At 40.6% G+C, this 17,017-nt stretch overlaps 1 protein-coding gene across 2 annotated transcripts in view; it reads left to right on the top strand.

The window, feature by feature from the left end:
- The window catches only part of FREM3 (FRAS1 related extracellular matrix 3), an 85,503-nt gene that overhangs the window by 8,627 nt on the left and 59,859 nt on the right, over positions 1-17,017 (top strand). For both annotated transcript variants that reach the window (XR_013842110.1, XM_079989469.1), the window contains exon 2: positions 49-138. Coding sequence is in view for 1 of the 2 variants with exons in the window: in XM_079989469.1 (XP_079845595.1) it covers positions 49-138 (90 nt within the window). In the remaining variant the exon portion in view is untranslated. The remainder of the gene's footprint in view (positions 1-48; positions 139-17,017) is intronic.

Below are 17,017 nucleotides of genomic sequence, written 5' to 3'. Positions count from 1 at the left end.
CACTGTAGTGATTCAGTTACTTACGTGGCTTTTTTCTTATCCTGTTAGCTGATATTGATGACATGAAGATCTGCTATGTCTTGAAGGAAAGTGACAATGCAACTAGTGACATGTTCTACTTCTCTGTTGAAGACAGTGGTAAGATAAAAAAAATTCTTGCTGAAGTATACTCTAAAATCAACACAGGAATATTGGAATCAGTTATACACTTTCTATTGGGAATTTGACAACAGTTTTAGGTGTAGTTTTGCCAGAAAAGGAGAAGGGGGTCCAGTTAAGGTTTACTCAGAATAGACGTACTGATATTAATGGTCTTGAGTTAGTCATGTGCATTAATTTTAATGGATCTACTCTGAGTATGATTAACATAGAATGCATACCATGTATTCTGTGTATTTTTATTAACCCAAAACAATGCATGTTTTTTTATAAGCAAGTTCCCCTGTGAATAGTGGTGCTTCCTCCTAAGTAAGTGTGCATGGGATTGCCATTAACTTTGGCTTCATACTGCAGGTTAGGGACCTGGAATATGTGGCAGGATCCCCCTGTTTGTACTTCTGTCTCTTACCTTCACGTGATGTTTTGGGGGTACAGCTCTCATCACCCCCAATCATTGGCCATGCTGGCTTGGGTTGGTGGGAGTTTGAGTTGAACAACATCTGGAGTGTCAGAGGTTCACCTGCCCTGCTACAAATGATTCTCATAATGTGGGTTGTACAGTTGGTTAGGTGGGGGGGTGGTAAAGGATAACTGCAAATTATGTTGTGCATTTTATGTTTCTTTTGCAAGTACTTTCCCTATAGTTTAAAACCTGGAGCACAGGCTACTTTCATGCGACTTATGTGACAAATTAAAAATAATAATAATTTTTTTTAAAATGGTGTATATATCAGTTGTTCAAAACAGGGGCTGTTTAGGAACATTGGAAGTTGCCCTGCACCAAGAGCAACCATTTGGTCCATCTAGCACTCAATTGTCTGCTATACTGAATGGCACCATGTCCCCATTAATTCCACCCCTACATGAAATTGCCAAGAATTGAACCAGATACCTTTTGCATACAAAGCTTGTGGTCAGACGCCCTGGCATCCTCAATTTTAAATATTTTCCAGGTGTATCTAACCTGTATCATTGCCATAGTGACAGGTAAATTTGCATAACACTAGCCCTTGCACAAGAACCCAAACATCTATCCCTAATCATTTATTGGTTGGTATAACTGTTTTTGTGCGTGCCATAAACCAATGCCTGTTTCTTTGCACCATAAATTTCCCTGCATTCTTTGTTCTGCCTATGCAGGGAGAATGCTCTGAAGTCCTAGGCTGTGTGATTGCTAAATATTTATATAGTGCTCTCAAGGTATATGTTCTTAAAGAATAAATCAAACAGAAACCTGCTAAATGCATGCCCTTTAACACTAGAAAAGAAGAATTAAAAGGGGGAAAGGGAGGAATTTAAAAACAGTGTGGAAAATATGGAACATGTTAGAGCATATACTTTAGTAGTAACTCAAAGCTCACTGTTGGTTGGAACAGTAATGGAGCATGAAGGCAGTCTATGTGATTACTTTTGTGCCTTCATTTTGCTCCCAGACTTCCATAAAATTTTATAAAATTGCAACCTTAAATTAGCATTCTAAAAAACAAATACTTCTGCTAGACACATATCTACAATTTCTGGCTATTTAAATGATAAAGAAAATAATAGACTATAATTACTACTCTTGCAAATCAGACGGTTCCTTTGATAATTTAGGCTGCAGTTGTGTGAAAACACTTCCCAGAGAGCAAATTGGTAGGGACATTTCCACATAAAAATGCACAGGATTGTGTTGTTTCATAAGAAATTTGTAATAAGATTCCAAGTTTCAAAAATGCCCATTATTCAGGCTAACTTTTATACTAGATCTTGATAGTTTTGGAGCGTACAGACAGCTGGCTTTATCACATCATCTAGTATTATATTCCTAAAGCTCAAAAGTAAACTAACAAGTTGTAATACACTTATGTTCCTTGTGCAAGTAGATTGACCTTCTTTATCTCTAGTTTTATGGCTGTTTACATCCACAGGCAAAGGTGTTATTATTGTGTCACAATTTACAATGCATCTGGATGGAGACTGCATTCCGCCGGATGTTGTACAGAGAGAGAACAAAATATGATACCTGCTCCATACACTTAAATGTATGCTTTAGCTGTCAAGTTTCATGGAGGCTTTCTGAACATGTAGCTGAGATGTAAAGAACTGAATAACCCTTCAGAAGAAGATAATTAAGAAAATGTATGCTGTTTACTAATGAGTTTGAAAGTCAGCCCAGAGGTATTAATAGATATGTAATTTAAAATGATAGGTATATATGCAAAATGTTGTTAAATCAGATTATATTCTCAATTATACATATGTGAACCTAGTGAAAGTGTACCAGGGACATAGTTAAATTGTTTGGCTCTAGCATTGATTAATGTCATATGACACAGTATTCCAGGGTTCCAAGTACCAGGTTTGAGTGGCTAACAGCTGGGATTGTCTGGAACGAAATCATATGTGTTTAGCAGAAATCCCTTAATGAGTTTGAGGCCTGTGAATATAAGTGATAAGGTGATACTGAAGTCGGTAGAAGGTGATAATCTGTGGCACTGGTTTTGAAAGCTGGAGGAACGCATGTGACATGAGTGTGAACATATCAATGCTAGATGCAAGCGTTCGTGATCCTTTATGGGTGGCTAGTAGATGTTGTCTTTATGCACACTCTTTTCCTACTCCAGAGAATGTAACAAATAACTCCATATTTCAGCACTGCACAGGTGTATAATTCTGACTCATGGTTAATGCAGGAACAGGAATATTGCAGAACAGAGAAGTTTGAGAAGTTTCATTTCATTTGGTGAAGCCCAAGATCCCAGGTAGACTAGAAGCAGTAGCTGTCAAGGATTTACTTTGGTCAGGTGCAATTAACCTTGTGCTGATTTGATTAATCAGCAAAGCCCAGGTGCTGTTAGTTAGGTTCTTGGTGTGATTGAGTTGGCTGGCCACCAGACTTTTACAGTTTGGCAAAAAGACCCTATTAGTTCAGCTATTCCTCTCAACATAAGTATGTCATGCTCCTCCGAAAGGTTAGTTTTGAATCCAGTTGGGGGTTCCAAGAATGTCTTCTAATCCTGCTTCTTTTGTATGTATTAACGGGTAATTAGAATGTAGACATTAACTTTTCTTGGTTTTATATTCTCAGCTAAAAGTTTGTGTAACTGAGAAGTTTGCCTTATTTTAAATAAACCTTTATATTTTTTACTGGTCTGGGTTGTCACTTCAGAGCTGCTTCATGCTAGATTCAGCTGTCTGTATTTGTCTTCTATCATAAATTGTTATCTCCTGGGCTGGAGAGGGCTTCTCCCCCACTCCTAGACAGCAGCTTGTTAGTAATGGCTTGTGTAGCAGGTGTTATAATGGTGCAGATGTGGGATGAGTAAGGCAGAGATGCTTTAATCCAGTAACTTAAAAATTTATAATGAATAATACTTTTTAGTGTTTATGTAGTGCGTAAGTGTTAAAGATTTGCCTTGTTTACATGACTCGGTAAGCCAAACTATGGCTTACTGTGTCTGTGCAAACATACGGGCTACCACAGAGCTTGCAACCCCTTTGTTCCTCCTCAATCCATTTTTTGCTTCTGAGATAAGATAAGGTTGGGCTTAGCATCTAAACCTGGGCATGTGGCTAAGTTTGCTTTTCACTGACCACTAGTCTCTCCATGTGGTCTGTAATTGTGTGAGTGAATGACCAGGTGGATAGAGCTACAATCTCAAGTAGGACTGTACTAGTGACAGTTCTGAACTCTGGAATTACTCTGGGTGAATTCTGGGCACTAAGAGTGTATGGTAATTAATATGCAGATGAATGCTCTTTGTGGCAAGTGCTGGAGTAGATGCACTCTCTTCTATCTTTATGCTGTTGTTTCTGTTGTTTTAGAAGGCAAACACCTGTAATTTAAGAACAGCGCATTTGGTTTCCCCACCCCACACACCATATTTCTCTTTATTTCCTGACTAATAACGGGATGCAGGAATGTTATTTGCTCATTCAATTTGTTAATATAATGGGAGCTGTTGAAGTTGTGGAAAACAAATCTATTAAAATAGACCAGGCATCCCCAAACTCGGCCCTCCAGATGTTTTGGGACTACAACTCCCATCATCTCTAGCTAACAGGACCAATGGTCAGGGATGATGGAAACTGTAGTCCCAAAACATCTGGAGGGCCGAATTTGGGGATACCTGAAATAGACAAATGCATAAAATGGGAGTAGGAGGGGAAATCCTGTCCAGATTATATTACTTTGAGATATTGCTTCCTTGAGATTCTCTTGTATTGGATTTCAAGGAATAAGAGTTCTCTTGTTTGAGTAATAATTCTCTGAGCCATACCTCTGCTGGGTACATTTGCACCCTTGGCAGTCTTACAGCTCGAAGGATCTTCTTTTTTTGAATGAAGCCAATATAGTAAGCAATAGACAAAGCTGTGACAGTGCAAATGACCCTTGTCTGCTCTTTGTCTCTACCAGTGGAAAAACATTGAACCTGAGCCAATTGGAACAAAATGGACTGAAAGAAAAAACATATTCAGTCCTTCTGTAACTGCATGCAACTGACAAACACACATATTTAGGCTTCAGTCCTATATTCACTTGCCTCAGAGTAAGCCCTATTGAGACTTGCTTCTGAGTATGGCATGTATTGGATTGCACTGTTACTTGGTTAACACAAGGAATGTAGTTCTGAATTTAGCTAAGCTAATGCTATCTTTACTATGCAAGAGAATATGTTGTACGTACTCTTGCAACCAACTGTTGTGTGTGTTTTGCGAGTGGATAGATAGGCACATCATGGAATATAACTGTAGTAACTAATGTAATAAAAGAAATACATATCAAATTGATTTCCCTGGGAAGTTAGGCCACTTGGTGCACATGGAATACTCCAAACCAAGGACTATAGCTTTAGCCAGGCTTCTTCAACCTCAGCCCTCCAGATGTTTTTGGCCTACAACTCCCATGATCCCTAGCTAGCAGGACCAGTGGTCAGGGATGCTGGGAACTGTAGTCTCAAAACATCTGGAGGGCCGAGGTTAAGGAAGCCTGGCCATAGCTATGGTTTCTTGTTGCTCAAAGTATGCAGTAATGTCACTACTAACAGTTGGATAATAGTATGCAGTTCTGGTTAGAAGTATGTATATTCACATTTACAAACCCCAAAGCAGTGTCAAATAAAGTATTAGCTAATATATCAACTGGGATGCGGGTGGCACTGTGGGTTAAACCACAGAGCCTAGGACTTGCCGATCAGAAGGTCAGCAGTTTGAATCTCCGTGACGGAGTGAGTTCCCGTTGCTCGGTCCCTGCTCCTACCAACCTAGCAGTTTGAAAGCACGTCAAAGTGCAAGTAGATAAATAGGTACCGCTGTGGCGGGAAGGTAAACGCCGTTTCCGTGTGCTGCTCTGGTTCGCCAGAAGCGGCTTAGTCATGCTGGCCGCATGACCCGGAAGCTGTATGCCGGCTCTCTCGGCCAATAAAGCGATATGAGCGCCGCAACCCCAGAGTCGGCCCCGACTGGACCTAATGGTCAGGGGTCCCTTTACATTTACTTAATGTATCAACTATATCAACTTGTACACAGGGGATGCACATCATATACAGAAAATTGTTTTTATATATAATACTAGGAGCACAAAAAACCCCAGCTGATCTCTAGGCACATCCCACTTACCGTATTTTTCGCCCTATAGGACGCACTTTTCCCCCTCCAAAAATGAAGGGGAAGTGTGTGTGCGTCCTATGGGGCGAATGCAGGCTTTCGCTGAAGCCTGGAGAGCGAGAGGGGTCGGTACGCACCGACCCCTCTCGCTCTCCAGGCTTCAGGAAGCTATCCGCAAGCCTTGGCTCCCACAGCATGCGGAGAGCCGGGCTCCCACCCGCCGGGCTCCCACAGCTTGCGGAAAGCTGCCTGCATCCCGAAGCCTGGGCGCACTGAGCAGTCGCGCCCGGGCTTGCGGGTAGCCGCTCCCACGGCTTGCGGAGAGAGCAGCCTGTTCTGAGGGCTGGGGTCGGAGGAAGCTCGGGCTTCCCCCCCCCCAGCCCCGTGCCTGGGGGGGAAATATTTTTTTTCTTCTTTATTTCCCCGCCCCCCAAAAACTAGGTGCACCCTATGGGCCAGTGTGCCCTATGGGGGGAAAATACGGTATAAGCTGTGCACAAACTTCTGAGGCACAGTCAATGTCACCAAGTTCAGAAGTATGTGCTACCTGCAACTTTCTGTTTTACTTAAGGTTCCCTGGACCAGGGTGGCAGAATATTCATAATACACTAAAATTGATTGAGAAAGCTGGTGATCAGCAAACACAGTTATCCAGTGGGAGTATCTTAAAATATTACATTCTCTATTTATTGCAGTTTAAAATATTGCAGTCAGAGAGGCTGGATATTATGTCTTAACTCACTTCTGGTTTTTTATCTGTTGCTTTTTAAAATTGTTTCTAGTGTATGCTTCTGATCTTCTTTCAGAGTGAAAGCAGGATATAAATAATATTCAATATATAGTCTGTGTTTTAAAATTTGCTTTATGGTTATATTGATGTTTGCCATGAATTGAAAAGACTGCACTAAAATCTAATAGTAAGGTGTCCCCCCCCCCTTGTGTACAGATTAGACTTGCTATTGCTGTATTACCTCTGTCAATTAACAGGGTTTTGTAGAAATTAGGTTTTTATGCTGCTGTTCAGCATACATATTAGGGGAAGGAAAACCACCTGTGGTGATCTTCTCATCTTGGAAAAAGGATCTATGCAGTTAAGCATTTTGATATATCTCTCTGTTTTACTTGCTTTAAAAAGTTGTGAAGTGTGTTGAAATAAATGTATTTTAAACAATGAAAATAGTTTCCAATGTAGGATCAGACTGTAGAAACTCTGCCTTATAAGGGAAGAAATCCTGGAGGCTGGCACAACAGTATAAACAAAAAAAGTATAATCCCCCTTCATTATATACCTCCAGCCGTGTTTAAGAAATATAATACTTTGCAAGGAATACTAGTTAACAAGCATAATGTCTATGCCTGACTTTTCAAAATAATATCCATACTCTCAGTTGTCAAGTAGAAGATTTTTCTTGCCACATAGAAAAGAGCCACTTTTGCTGTTAAATGGAGGCTATTATGTCACTCCATCTCCATGACCAAAGCTTGGGAATACATCACTCTGGGTTTCTGCTGGGAGGAGGGATCACTCAGTGGGAGCAGACATGAGGGAATTTCACCCTTTCAGTTTACTCCCTGGAAATAAAAGGGCCAAAAAAGTAGCCAAAAGCCTACTTTCCCTTAGAATATGCTTGCTTTCCTATTCATACACCTGAGAATGGTTGACCTAGCTGGAATCGCTATGACTGCTATGCATTGACAAAAATTAAATTTTAAAACTCTGGCTCAAAAACTATGCAACATACGCTCACCCCAAGTCACAAAAAAGCATGCCAAAAAGAGGAATTTTTAAAACATTAATTTCAGTTTTCAAAATTATAATGTTTTGCTTACCAGCAAAAAATAGTCAGAATCACCCCTGCAGCAATTTTTTTTTTTTTTAAATGAAGCTGCTGCAACATCATTATAAACGGATGTAAACACTGGTGTAATTTGTCCCACAAGTAAAGGATTGGATGTGAAGAATCCAGGAAAATGTGTACAGTGCTGGAGCTTATATAATAACTTTCGTGGGTAGTGTGTTCCACACAGCAGTAGCCTTGGAATGAACCTCTGGCACATGCAGAACCAAAAGATGTGCCCCCATACATGATAGCAATGAATGGACAGGTATAAATTGGGTATGATGATGTCTCAGATATTGTTCAGAGTTGTATAGGGCTTCATACACTTGGTGTAACACCATAAATTTGGCATGCTAGCAATCCTGGCCACGACCCATGCTGCCACATTCTGCACTAGCTACAGCTTCAGGACCAAATGTAAGGGCAACCCCCATACAGAACACATTGCAGTAACCCTATCATGAGGGTATCAGTGCGTGGGCCACTGTAACCAAGCTATCCCTATCCAGGAAGGACCAAACCTGACGTACCTGCTGGCATAAGTTTAGCATTGGGTCCCAATTCAGCCTGTGTTTGAAATATTGCAGTAAAAAGACTTTCCCTCAAATGCTTAAAGTATTCCCATATTTTGGCATTTTACGTAGAAGACATTTGTCTGCAACAGCACATTTACAATTTCACAAAGCATTTTCATATGTGCTACAGTTACGTAACTGCATTTTCTCTGCTGCATTTATTTATTATTTCATAAAATTTATATGCCACTTGATAGGATTTTTTAAAAAAACAACTGCTCAAAGTGGTTTACAAAAGATGCTTCTGGGGTTGTGGGCATTGGTGCCTTAGTTCGGATCTCTTATACAGGAAAATAGAATGATATACTCATACAGTTAAATACATGAAAATCCTTAATGAAAATTACATTTAAATATAGGACATTTAATGACTGAACATAACATGCTAATGAGTACAACTAATGCTTTTTTTAAAAAGAATTGGCTGAACATTAGCTTTTCAATTAGTGCTATTTAAATATTGCAGTTAGAAAAACACCCTCTCCCCCTTACAGTTTTTCCATTGTACATAGTGAATGGTGTTAAATCTTTGATTTCTTAGCTAGTTGGGATCAGTCACTAAGCCCCTTTCTCAGAGTGCCTGAGTTGATCAATAGACCGCAAGCAGGACAAACAATCTTTTCTCCTTTCTGCATCTTCATCTTTCATCCCTGATTGGGAGGGGCTTTGCTATGCAAGTTGTTAGCACTGAATATATTTTTGAAAATGTTCCTTAAGCAGATACTTGGTTGCAAGCATCCCTTTGAAGTAGTGTCAGTTCTTTTGGAGATAAATGTGAAAATGTGTTTGTTTTGTTCTAGAGTGAGGAGTTTTCTGCCTTGTCCAATTACAGCAGTTTTTTAAAAACTGAGAGAATACTGTTAATAAAGACACCATTTCAGTATAGCAAATAGGTTGACTGTAGTGGACTTCAAAAGTACTCTCCCAGTACACTTTTTCTTGCATACATCTAATTTATTGCCTAATTTTTAAATGTAACAAATAATAATTATTTTTTAGTCCTTCACATACCTACTCAGACACATATTAAAATTAACAAGACTTAATTGCATGTGTTAGTCTCATTGATTTCAATACACTGCTGAGTTGTTGTGTGTCAGTAGGAATCTCAACCTCAATTTATAGCTGTCTGCTTTCCTAATTGTTATCCTCAGTTTGGGGGCAAAAGTTCTGCATGGTGTTCACTTCTGTAATATATTAAATATAATCAGCACAGCTGAATTTAGGCTCAGTCTTTCTGGACATTAATATTCTTGGTTATCTTGTAAAGCTAAACAACCTGAGAATGTAGACTGGTGTTTGCCTTTGCTTCTAATGGCATCGTTTTGATTGCTTTCTAGACACAACCATTTGACACCTGCCATTTAACTATTTATAGTTCATACTACAATGTTTGTTTGTATGTGTCCATGACAAAGCAAACAAAAGATACATTTCTAGCAATTTGTTACATTTGGAAGCAAAGCTTAAATACCTGACTGAAATGCTATTGCTGCTTCTCCCTAATTAACACGTTGCAGCTTGCTCAGAGGTCATTAGTGTTTTACGCAATATGTCAAATCAATTTCTGTGCTTTCAGTAAAATTACAGTAAAGGTTATGAGGACCTCAGAGTTTATAAGGAGACCACTACGCTGATGACCACCCAGGAATAGATGAGAAACAGGGCTGAATCAAAGGAAGTTCATATGTAGGCAAGCTGAGAACTCTTCTTTTTGAAATGCAGCATCTAAATGTCTAAATAAGTAAATAAATAAATGTAACTATTAGAAGCTGACATTATGTTTTGGGAGATTCATACGCTTTCTCATGCAGCGTGGACTTCATCACAGTTGTAGCAACACATATACACACAAATTTGATTAGGGCACCATATCTTTTGCATCATCTAATTATATAATGGGGATGCGGGTGGCGCTGTGGGTTAAACCACAGAGCCTAAGACTTGCTGATCAGAAGGTTGGCGGTTCAAATCCCCGCAACGGGGTGAGCTCCTGTTGCTCGGTCCCTGCTCCTGCCAACCTAGCAGTTTGATAGCACGTCAAAGTGCAAGTAGATAAATAGGTACTGCTCTGGCGGGAAGGTAAATGGCGTTCCCGTTCACTGCTCTGGTTCGCCAGAAGCGGCTTAGTCATGCTGGCCACATGACCACATGAGCTGTACGCCGGCTCCCTTGACCAATAAAGTGAGATGAGCGCCGCAACCAGCGCCGCAACGACTGAACCTAATGATCAGGGTTCCTTTTACTTTTCATTACATAATAATTTTTGGTTCTTTCAGCTGAATACCAAGGAAACATACCCTCTTTTTAAAAAACTTGTTGCATTAAGTGTTGCCCATCATTTTTATAATATCCCACAGAGTTTAGAATGTGGACATCCAGGTTCAAAGTATTTTTCCTGGACAGATACCTCTTTGAACTTAAAGCAGCTTGAGGCAGAGATGTTCAGATATAGTTGCAGCTTGGGGTAGACAACTTTTCTCAGCCTGCAGGCAACATTCCCCTCTAGGCAAACGTTTGGGGGTTACAAGTCAGCGGTGGGTGGGGTTGGCGGCAAAAGGGCCAAACAACAAACATGCAGTTTACATTTGTACAGTAGGCTAGGTTTTGCACATGCCAACACACCCTTCTCTATCCTCCATTCAAGCAAGCAGGAAGCATCAAGAGCACATTCAGTTCAGGCATAAGCACTCGAGGGGGGCAAAGGAAGGCATTCAGGCCTAGGGAATTGGAGTGATGTTGAGACAGGGGTATGGCCTGGTATGGTCCCAAGGGCCACATAGAGAGGTTTGGGGGCACCTTTGGCCCTGGGGCCTGAGGTTCCTCCCCTAGTGGTGGTGATCAGCGAGTGACGAGGTTTCCTTTCTAATACTCTGTGTTACATTTCTGGTACCTGCACCTGACTGGAAAAATTAGCTGTTTTCTTTATGGTCTTAGCTCTTCCACCTGATGGAGCTATTTGAATTAGGAGCTAGAGGACAGGTGCTTTGTAAACTTGAATCGCAGGATTTTTTTTGGAATTTTGAACATTCTAAGACGATAGCTGTGCACAAGTTGTTGCAGTCTACAGGGCAGACTGTGTAAAATAAATCTTATTTCAAGACTTGGAGTAAACCTGGCACCTTCGCAAAATGGAGATGCAAAGCTCTGCGAAAATGAGTATTCAGTTGCTGAATAAATCCATCAAATTTATAGTTTGCACTACCACACAATGATAAAGTGCGCCTTGCCAGACTTAGTCTGCCCCCTTAAAATGGAATTAGTTGCAAGATGCTTGCATCACTTCTGTTTTGAGGAATGGGTTGTCAGCTTGAAATGTATAATTACATGAGAAAATTGTTACTGACTGGGTAATATACTGTGTCTTAATCCTTTATGAATATTTTTAGGCACTGTGCAACTATTAAAGGAGTAAGTAGAGAAATATTTTACATGTCATGAGTCTACGCAATTATACCTATCTTACCTATCTGTCTGTGATTATTTTAAAATACTTAAGTGGCTAAACTTTATTAATGCGTAAGTAATCACATTAAGCATTGTTGTACCAGCTCTTTTCTTTAAAATACAATTGTATTTTTTGAAGTTAAGAAACTTGGAGTTACCAACCTTTGGGTAAATGATCTAAAAGATAAAATGAGAAGCAAAAATCCCCACACTTGAGCATGCATTGGAGATTGTGCTCAGTGTTGGATGGAGGAGGCAGCCGGTCCAGTGGTGTCCAGATTTGCCCAGCGTCTGTGTCAGTTTTGGGAGTTTGTTGATCTGGCTGGACTGGGGGTGGGCTTGAGGGAGTGGAGACTGCTTCTTTCCAAATGTATTTAAATTGTGCTTCAGTCAGTCAGTTCTTGGTCTAATGACCCATCCACCCTACCACAGCTGTACCTATTTGTCTACTTGCACTGGCATGCTTTCAAACTTCTAGGTTGGCAGGAGCTGGGACGGAGCAATGGGAACTCATCCTGTTACATGGATTCGAACCGCCAACCTTCCGATCGGCAAGCCCAAGGGGCTCAGTGGTATACCACAGCACTGTCCCAGCTGCTGTCAACCTAGCAGTTTGAAAGCATGCCTGTGCAAGTAGATTAATAGGGTAACGCTGCAGCGGGAAGGTAAATGGCATTTCCATGCACTCTGGTTTCCATCACTGTGCTCCGTTGCGCCAGAAGCGGTTTAGTCATGCTGGCCACAGGACCAGGAAAGCTGTCTGTGGACAAACGCCAGCTCCCTCGGCCTGAAAGTGAGATGAGCACCGCAATCCCATAGTGGCCTTTGACTGGACTGAACTGCCCAAGGGTCGTTTACTGTTACCTAACTTTACCCACCCTATCACCTTAAACTTGGAAAGCCCTTCTTGATCTAGCTGTGTTCATTGGATACTCCAAAATCTTGGGTTGGCTGCCAGCTAAAGGAACTGAAAAGTAATTTAACTGCACCCTTATATTGCCTAGGCATGGCATGAGTTTTCACCTTCCTCGTAGCTGAGGTAGGGAGCTTGGTATTACTTCTGTGATGGGTGTTAGTTTTCATTGTCACAGCTGGTGCTTTGGAATCAGGTGGAGCTGCTCCTAAGGCAAAAGTAGGGTGTGCTCCTGGGTAGGGATGAGGGAGAAATTAAATTTCATTCACATTTTAAGCCAGATATATCAAATTTGCTGATTCTGAAACAATATGAAAACCAGCACACAGCCATCCCTCAAAATTTTCACTTATCTGAAATTTGCTCCGTAGTTCTCCAACTGAAAAATGTTTACGAAAATACATATGTTACAGGAAAGTGTGCATAAAAATAACACATTCATGAAGACAGCATACAAAAATGCATTATATTTGGGGTTGTATCCTAAATAATGAACACAACATGCTTCTGACAGTTGTCCTCATGCACGAAATGCTATAGCACTATTGGCTTATTTTTAGTTTAGGGTAAATTTTGTATAAACTCACCCTGAATTGAAATCAATGAAAGATCTATATAGGCAAGTCATGCTTGTAATCCAGGCTAGACTATGATTTTGTATGATGATGGAATTTTTCCAGAAGGATCGGTTGCTGTGTTCACAGCAGAGATGGGAAACGAAAAGCCCTCGAGGTGCTGTTATCCTCCAACTCCCATGAGCCCTGGTCCTCATAGCTTGCAATCAGGAATGATGGAACTTGTAACATCTGGAGGGCCAAGGTTACCCCAGACCTGTGTTATGGCTATTGCAATAAAAAGTCTTGCACTGCAAATGGGTGGAATGATGGCCCTATTAACGTCAGCTAGTAATGTAAGAGAGGCTGTCTGGAGTTTGTTCCTATAGAAAATTGTAGCAGGAAGGTTATTTGTTTCCGTAGCAGTTGAGTTAAAATGTAATGCAATAGCTAATAGGATAAATCACTTAATTCACTCTTAATTCCCTCTCTATATTCAAGAACTAGCAGGAAGGAAATACTGGATTACTTAATACATTTGGAAGATAGCTGAGAAAAATACCAATTCTTAGTTTTCATGGATGTTTGCCATCCCAGTTAATCCCTATTAACTTTTTTAAAACGTTCCTCTGTTTGAACTAAGCATTTACCCCCATATGTAACTCTAGCTTATATTTCTGTATTACAGTTTTTATTGCACCCATGTATACATGCTTGTGAAAGTCCTGCCGTTTTGTTTAATGTCTTGCTGCCTTGCACCTGAGTGGTAGCAGGGAGGCTGAAGAGAAAGACTGTTTAAACATGGATTTATAGCTACCTTTACATAGGAAATATAACAATGGGCCAAAGAGAGTGAGATACTTTTTTAAAGGAAGATTTATTTGAACTCCATATTTGCTTTTGTTCAATCCCAGTTGACTAGGTTTTGATCAATACCAGTTGACTGTAATCATTTCTGGAACACTTTTAGCAACTATAGTAGTTAAAAACATCTGGAAGCCTCTGGCTATATCACTGTCAGTGACAAATCCTTGGGTGGATAGACCATAGGTCTCAAAACTTGTATAGAAGCATAGAATTGTAGAGTTGGAAAGGACCCTGAGGATCATGTAGTTTAACCCCCTGCAATGCAGGAATATGCAGCTTTCTCATATGGGGATCGAACCTGCATGGTGGCATTAACAGCACCATGCTCTAATCAGCTGAGCTATCATGTTCTTAGGGGCGTCCTCTTCCAATGCTAAGCTCATGGAGGGGGGGATGAAGTACAGTGCCCCTCGCTGCACTTTTAATTGCCTTTCAAGCCATAGCTGTCAACTTACAGATTTGAAAATAAGGGACCAGCAGCCTTGAAAATAAGGGACCAGCCGCCAAAATAAGGGACCTGCAGCCTCACCTGTTCCAGGCACTCCAGTCTTCCTGTCCTCCTGCAGTCTGGTCAAACTCATGCTGGTAGCTTCGAGAACACTGTCCAACCAACTTTGTAACCAGAGGTTCAACTGACTAGAATCTGAATCACATGCACCACAAGGCCTATGCAGCCTCAACTTAAGATGGCTCCCCAGCCTGACTTTGCACTGCAACGTTTGCAGCAGCACGTGCAACAAAATGGTGTCCAGAATTCAAAAAACCCCTCAGCTTGCATTAACTAGCCACACACAAGGCATGCAAGCTCCACCCCCCAGTCGTTCTTAGACTTCTTATTGGGTGAGCAACACAGCCAAGCAACACAGTTGGAGCCTCCCTCCTCCCTGGCCGGCAGAGAGGGAGGGAGAGGAGCTGCTTCCTTTGAAATTTAAGGGACATCCTTTAAGGGACATTTAAGGGACATCCATCAATAAGGGACAGCAGTGGGACATGGCGCTGGAATAAGGGACTGTCCCTTCAAATAAGGGACACTTGACAGCTATGTTTCAAGCCATGGAAGATGACAGTCTGAAGTGCAGAGCCTTTTATATTCATGGAGGGTCACCCTGCATTTTAGACACCTGCAACATCAGGGTACAAAAATGTGTGGGGAGCCTCAGCAAATAACAATGCTTCAGTGTATCACTTTCCACAAGTTGGAAGGCAGTAGAAATTATGCTGCCCCACTGCCCATTCTTCCTAGCTCATCTTCACACCTGAAGAAGGAATTTCTTGTACCTACTCTGAACCTTCACAGGGGCAGGTGCTGGTGTGATGGAAGAACACTGATCCTTGGGGATAACATGTGGAACACAAATATACCAAATGTCTTCCATATTAAACTTGGGGCATGAAATGCTTAAGGAAAGTAGACGGTACAGGTGAGAGAAAACGCTGGAGTGAAGCATGGTGGGAGTGCTTTAATATATTTTATTTTACTGCCCCTCCTCCCCTCACCTTGGGTATTATTGAACTTTTATCCTCAGATTATTACAACATTTTTACTGTTGAGGTTCTTTTTTTCTTATTGTTGTTTCCCTTATTGTTTCATTTATTTCTATATGTTGTTATTAATCACCTTGAGCTTCTTTCGGAAGGAAAAGTAGGGTACCAACATTCAATGAAACAAAGGTGCTTTCAGCAGTTAGCAAAACACACACACATATATATGAATGAATACAGTGTATTATTTTCCATCTGTAATACTGTAAACCTGTAAGCACAGTTGCAAATTTAATCTTACATGTCGATCATATAAAAATGGCAAAATGATGAACTAAGTAATTGGCAAAATGGTGTGTTCTGTTGTTCAAAGCAGCCCATGTGTAATGAGACCTGGAGGATTTGTTGGAGCACAGGAAGCAATCAGAGACTGGATCTGTTGCCCTGCCAGCAACTTTTGCCAGAATAACAATTAGTGTTGGACTTTGTGGCAGTGTTACCGGCAGATGCCAATTAGGCATAAGAGTCAAAGGAAAGCCCCCAAACCCTGTATTTCCTTGTCTGTTCTTTCCCTGTCTCCACATTGAGTGGAATACTATCTAGCAAATGATTCTCTGGCATGTAGAGAAACTTATACTTCTGTCACAGCTCTTGGAACTCTTCCAGAATACTGGCAGGAACTTTAGAGTCTTATGAATAGCTATCTATTCTTATAGCAGGTTTATTTTTACATCCTGTATTCATTTCACTTGAATACACTATGCTGGCACCCACAAAGTGCATTTATCATATTTTTCCAAGCACACTCTTCAGGGCACTTGTGTACACACACACACACACACACACACACACACACACACTTTCTCTCTAATAGGATCAGTGTTTTTTCACATTCTAGGCTAGCAGTCTTGTGACTTTATAGATCCGTATGTATATAATTGGACAGACATTTTGCAAGTATAGTGACGGGTGTCTAAAAGCCCTGATGTATAATTGATAATGACAGCAATGTGTATATAACAATTGCTAATTCTATTTGAATTGTTTTGTGTTGGGTGGGAAGGCATTGAAGATTTTGATATTTTAATTATCAAATCATCAATTTTGCATAGTTTTTTCACGAAAAGATATTTTGTTGTTTTGTTGTTGTTTTTGTTTATTTATTAAATTTCTATACCACCCTTCATTCAAGAATCACAGGGTGGTTTACAATATAAAAACAAAAATATATACCATAGTAGCAAACAAAAACAATAGCCCTCCCCACACAGTCCATAGATTGTTTAAATAGCCAAAGGCCTGAGAGAAAATGAATGTTTTTCTGGGTGCCAAGTCAGTGCCATATTCCTAAAGATGCATAGAGTAACTTTTCATTTATTTATATTTTATGGTGTGTGTGTTTTCACTAATGTACAGCAGTATCCAGTGGTACAAAATGGGGCAAGTCCATCCTGCTAGAATGCCAGTTAGTTGCTGGCTGTTAGCACATGGGGCTCTGTAGTGATAAATGTGTGTCATGCATCACTTGCCTTAAACTCAACAATTGTTAGTTTGGACGGAAGGCCCATCTAGTCCAGCATCCTGTTTTAC

Source organism: Podarcis cretensis (assembly GCF_951804945.1).
Source record: "Podarcis cretensis genome assembly, chromosome: 9".
In the NCBI taxonomy this organism is placed as follows: Eukaryota; Metazoa; Chordata; class Lepidosauria; order Squamata; family Lacertidae; genus Podarcis; species Podarcis cretensis.
The sequence above is the reverse complement of the archived record's forward strand: the minus strand, read 5'-3'. Positions and strand labels throughout refer to the sequence as shown.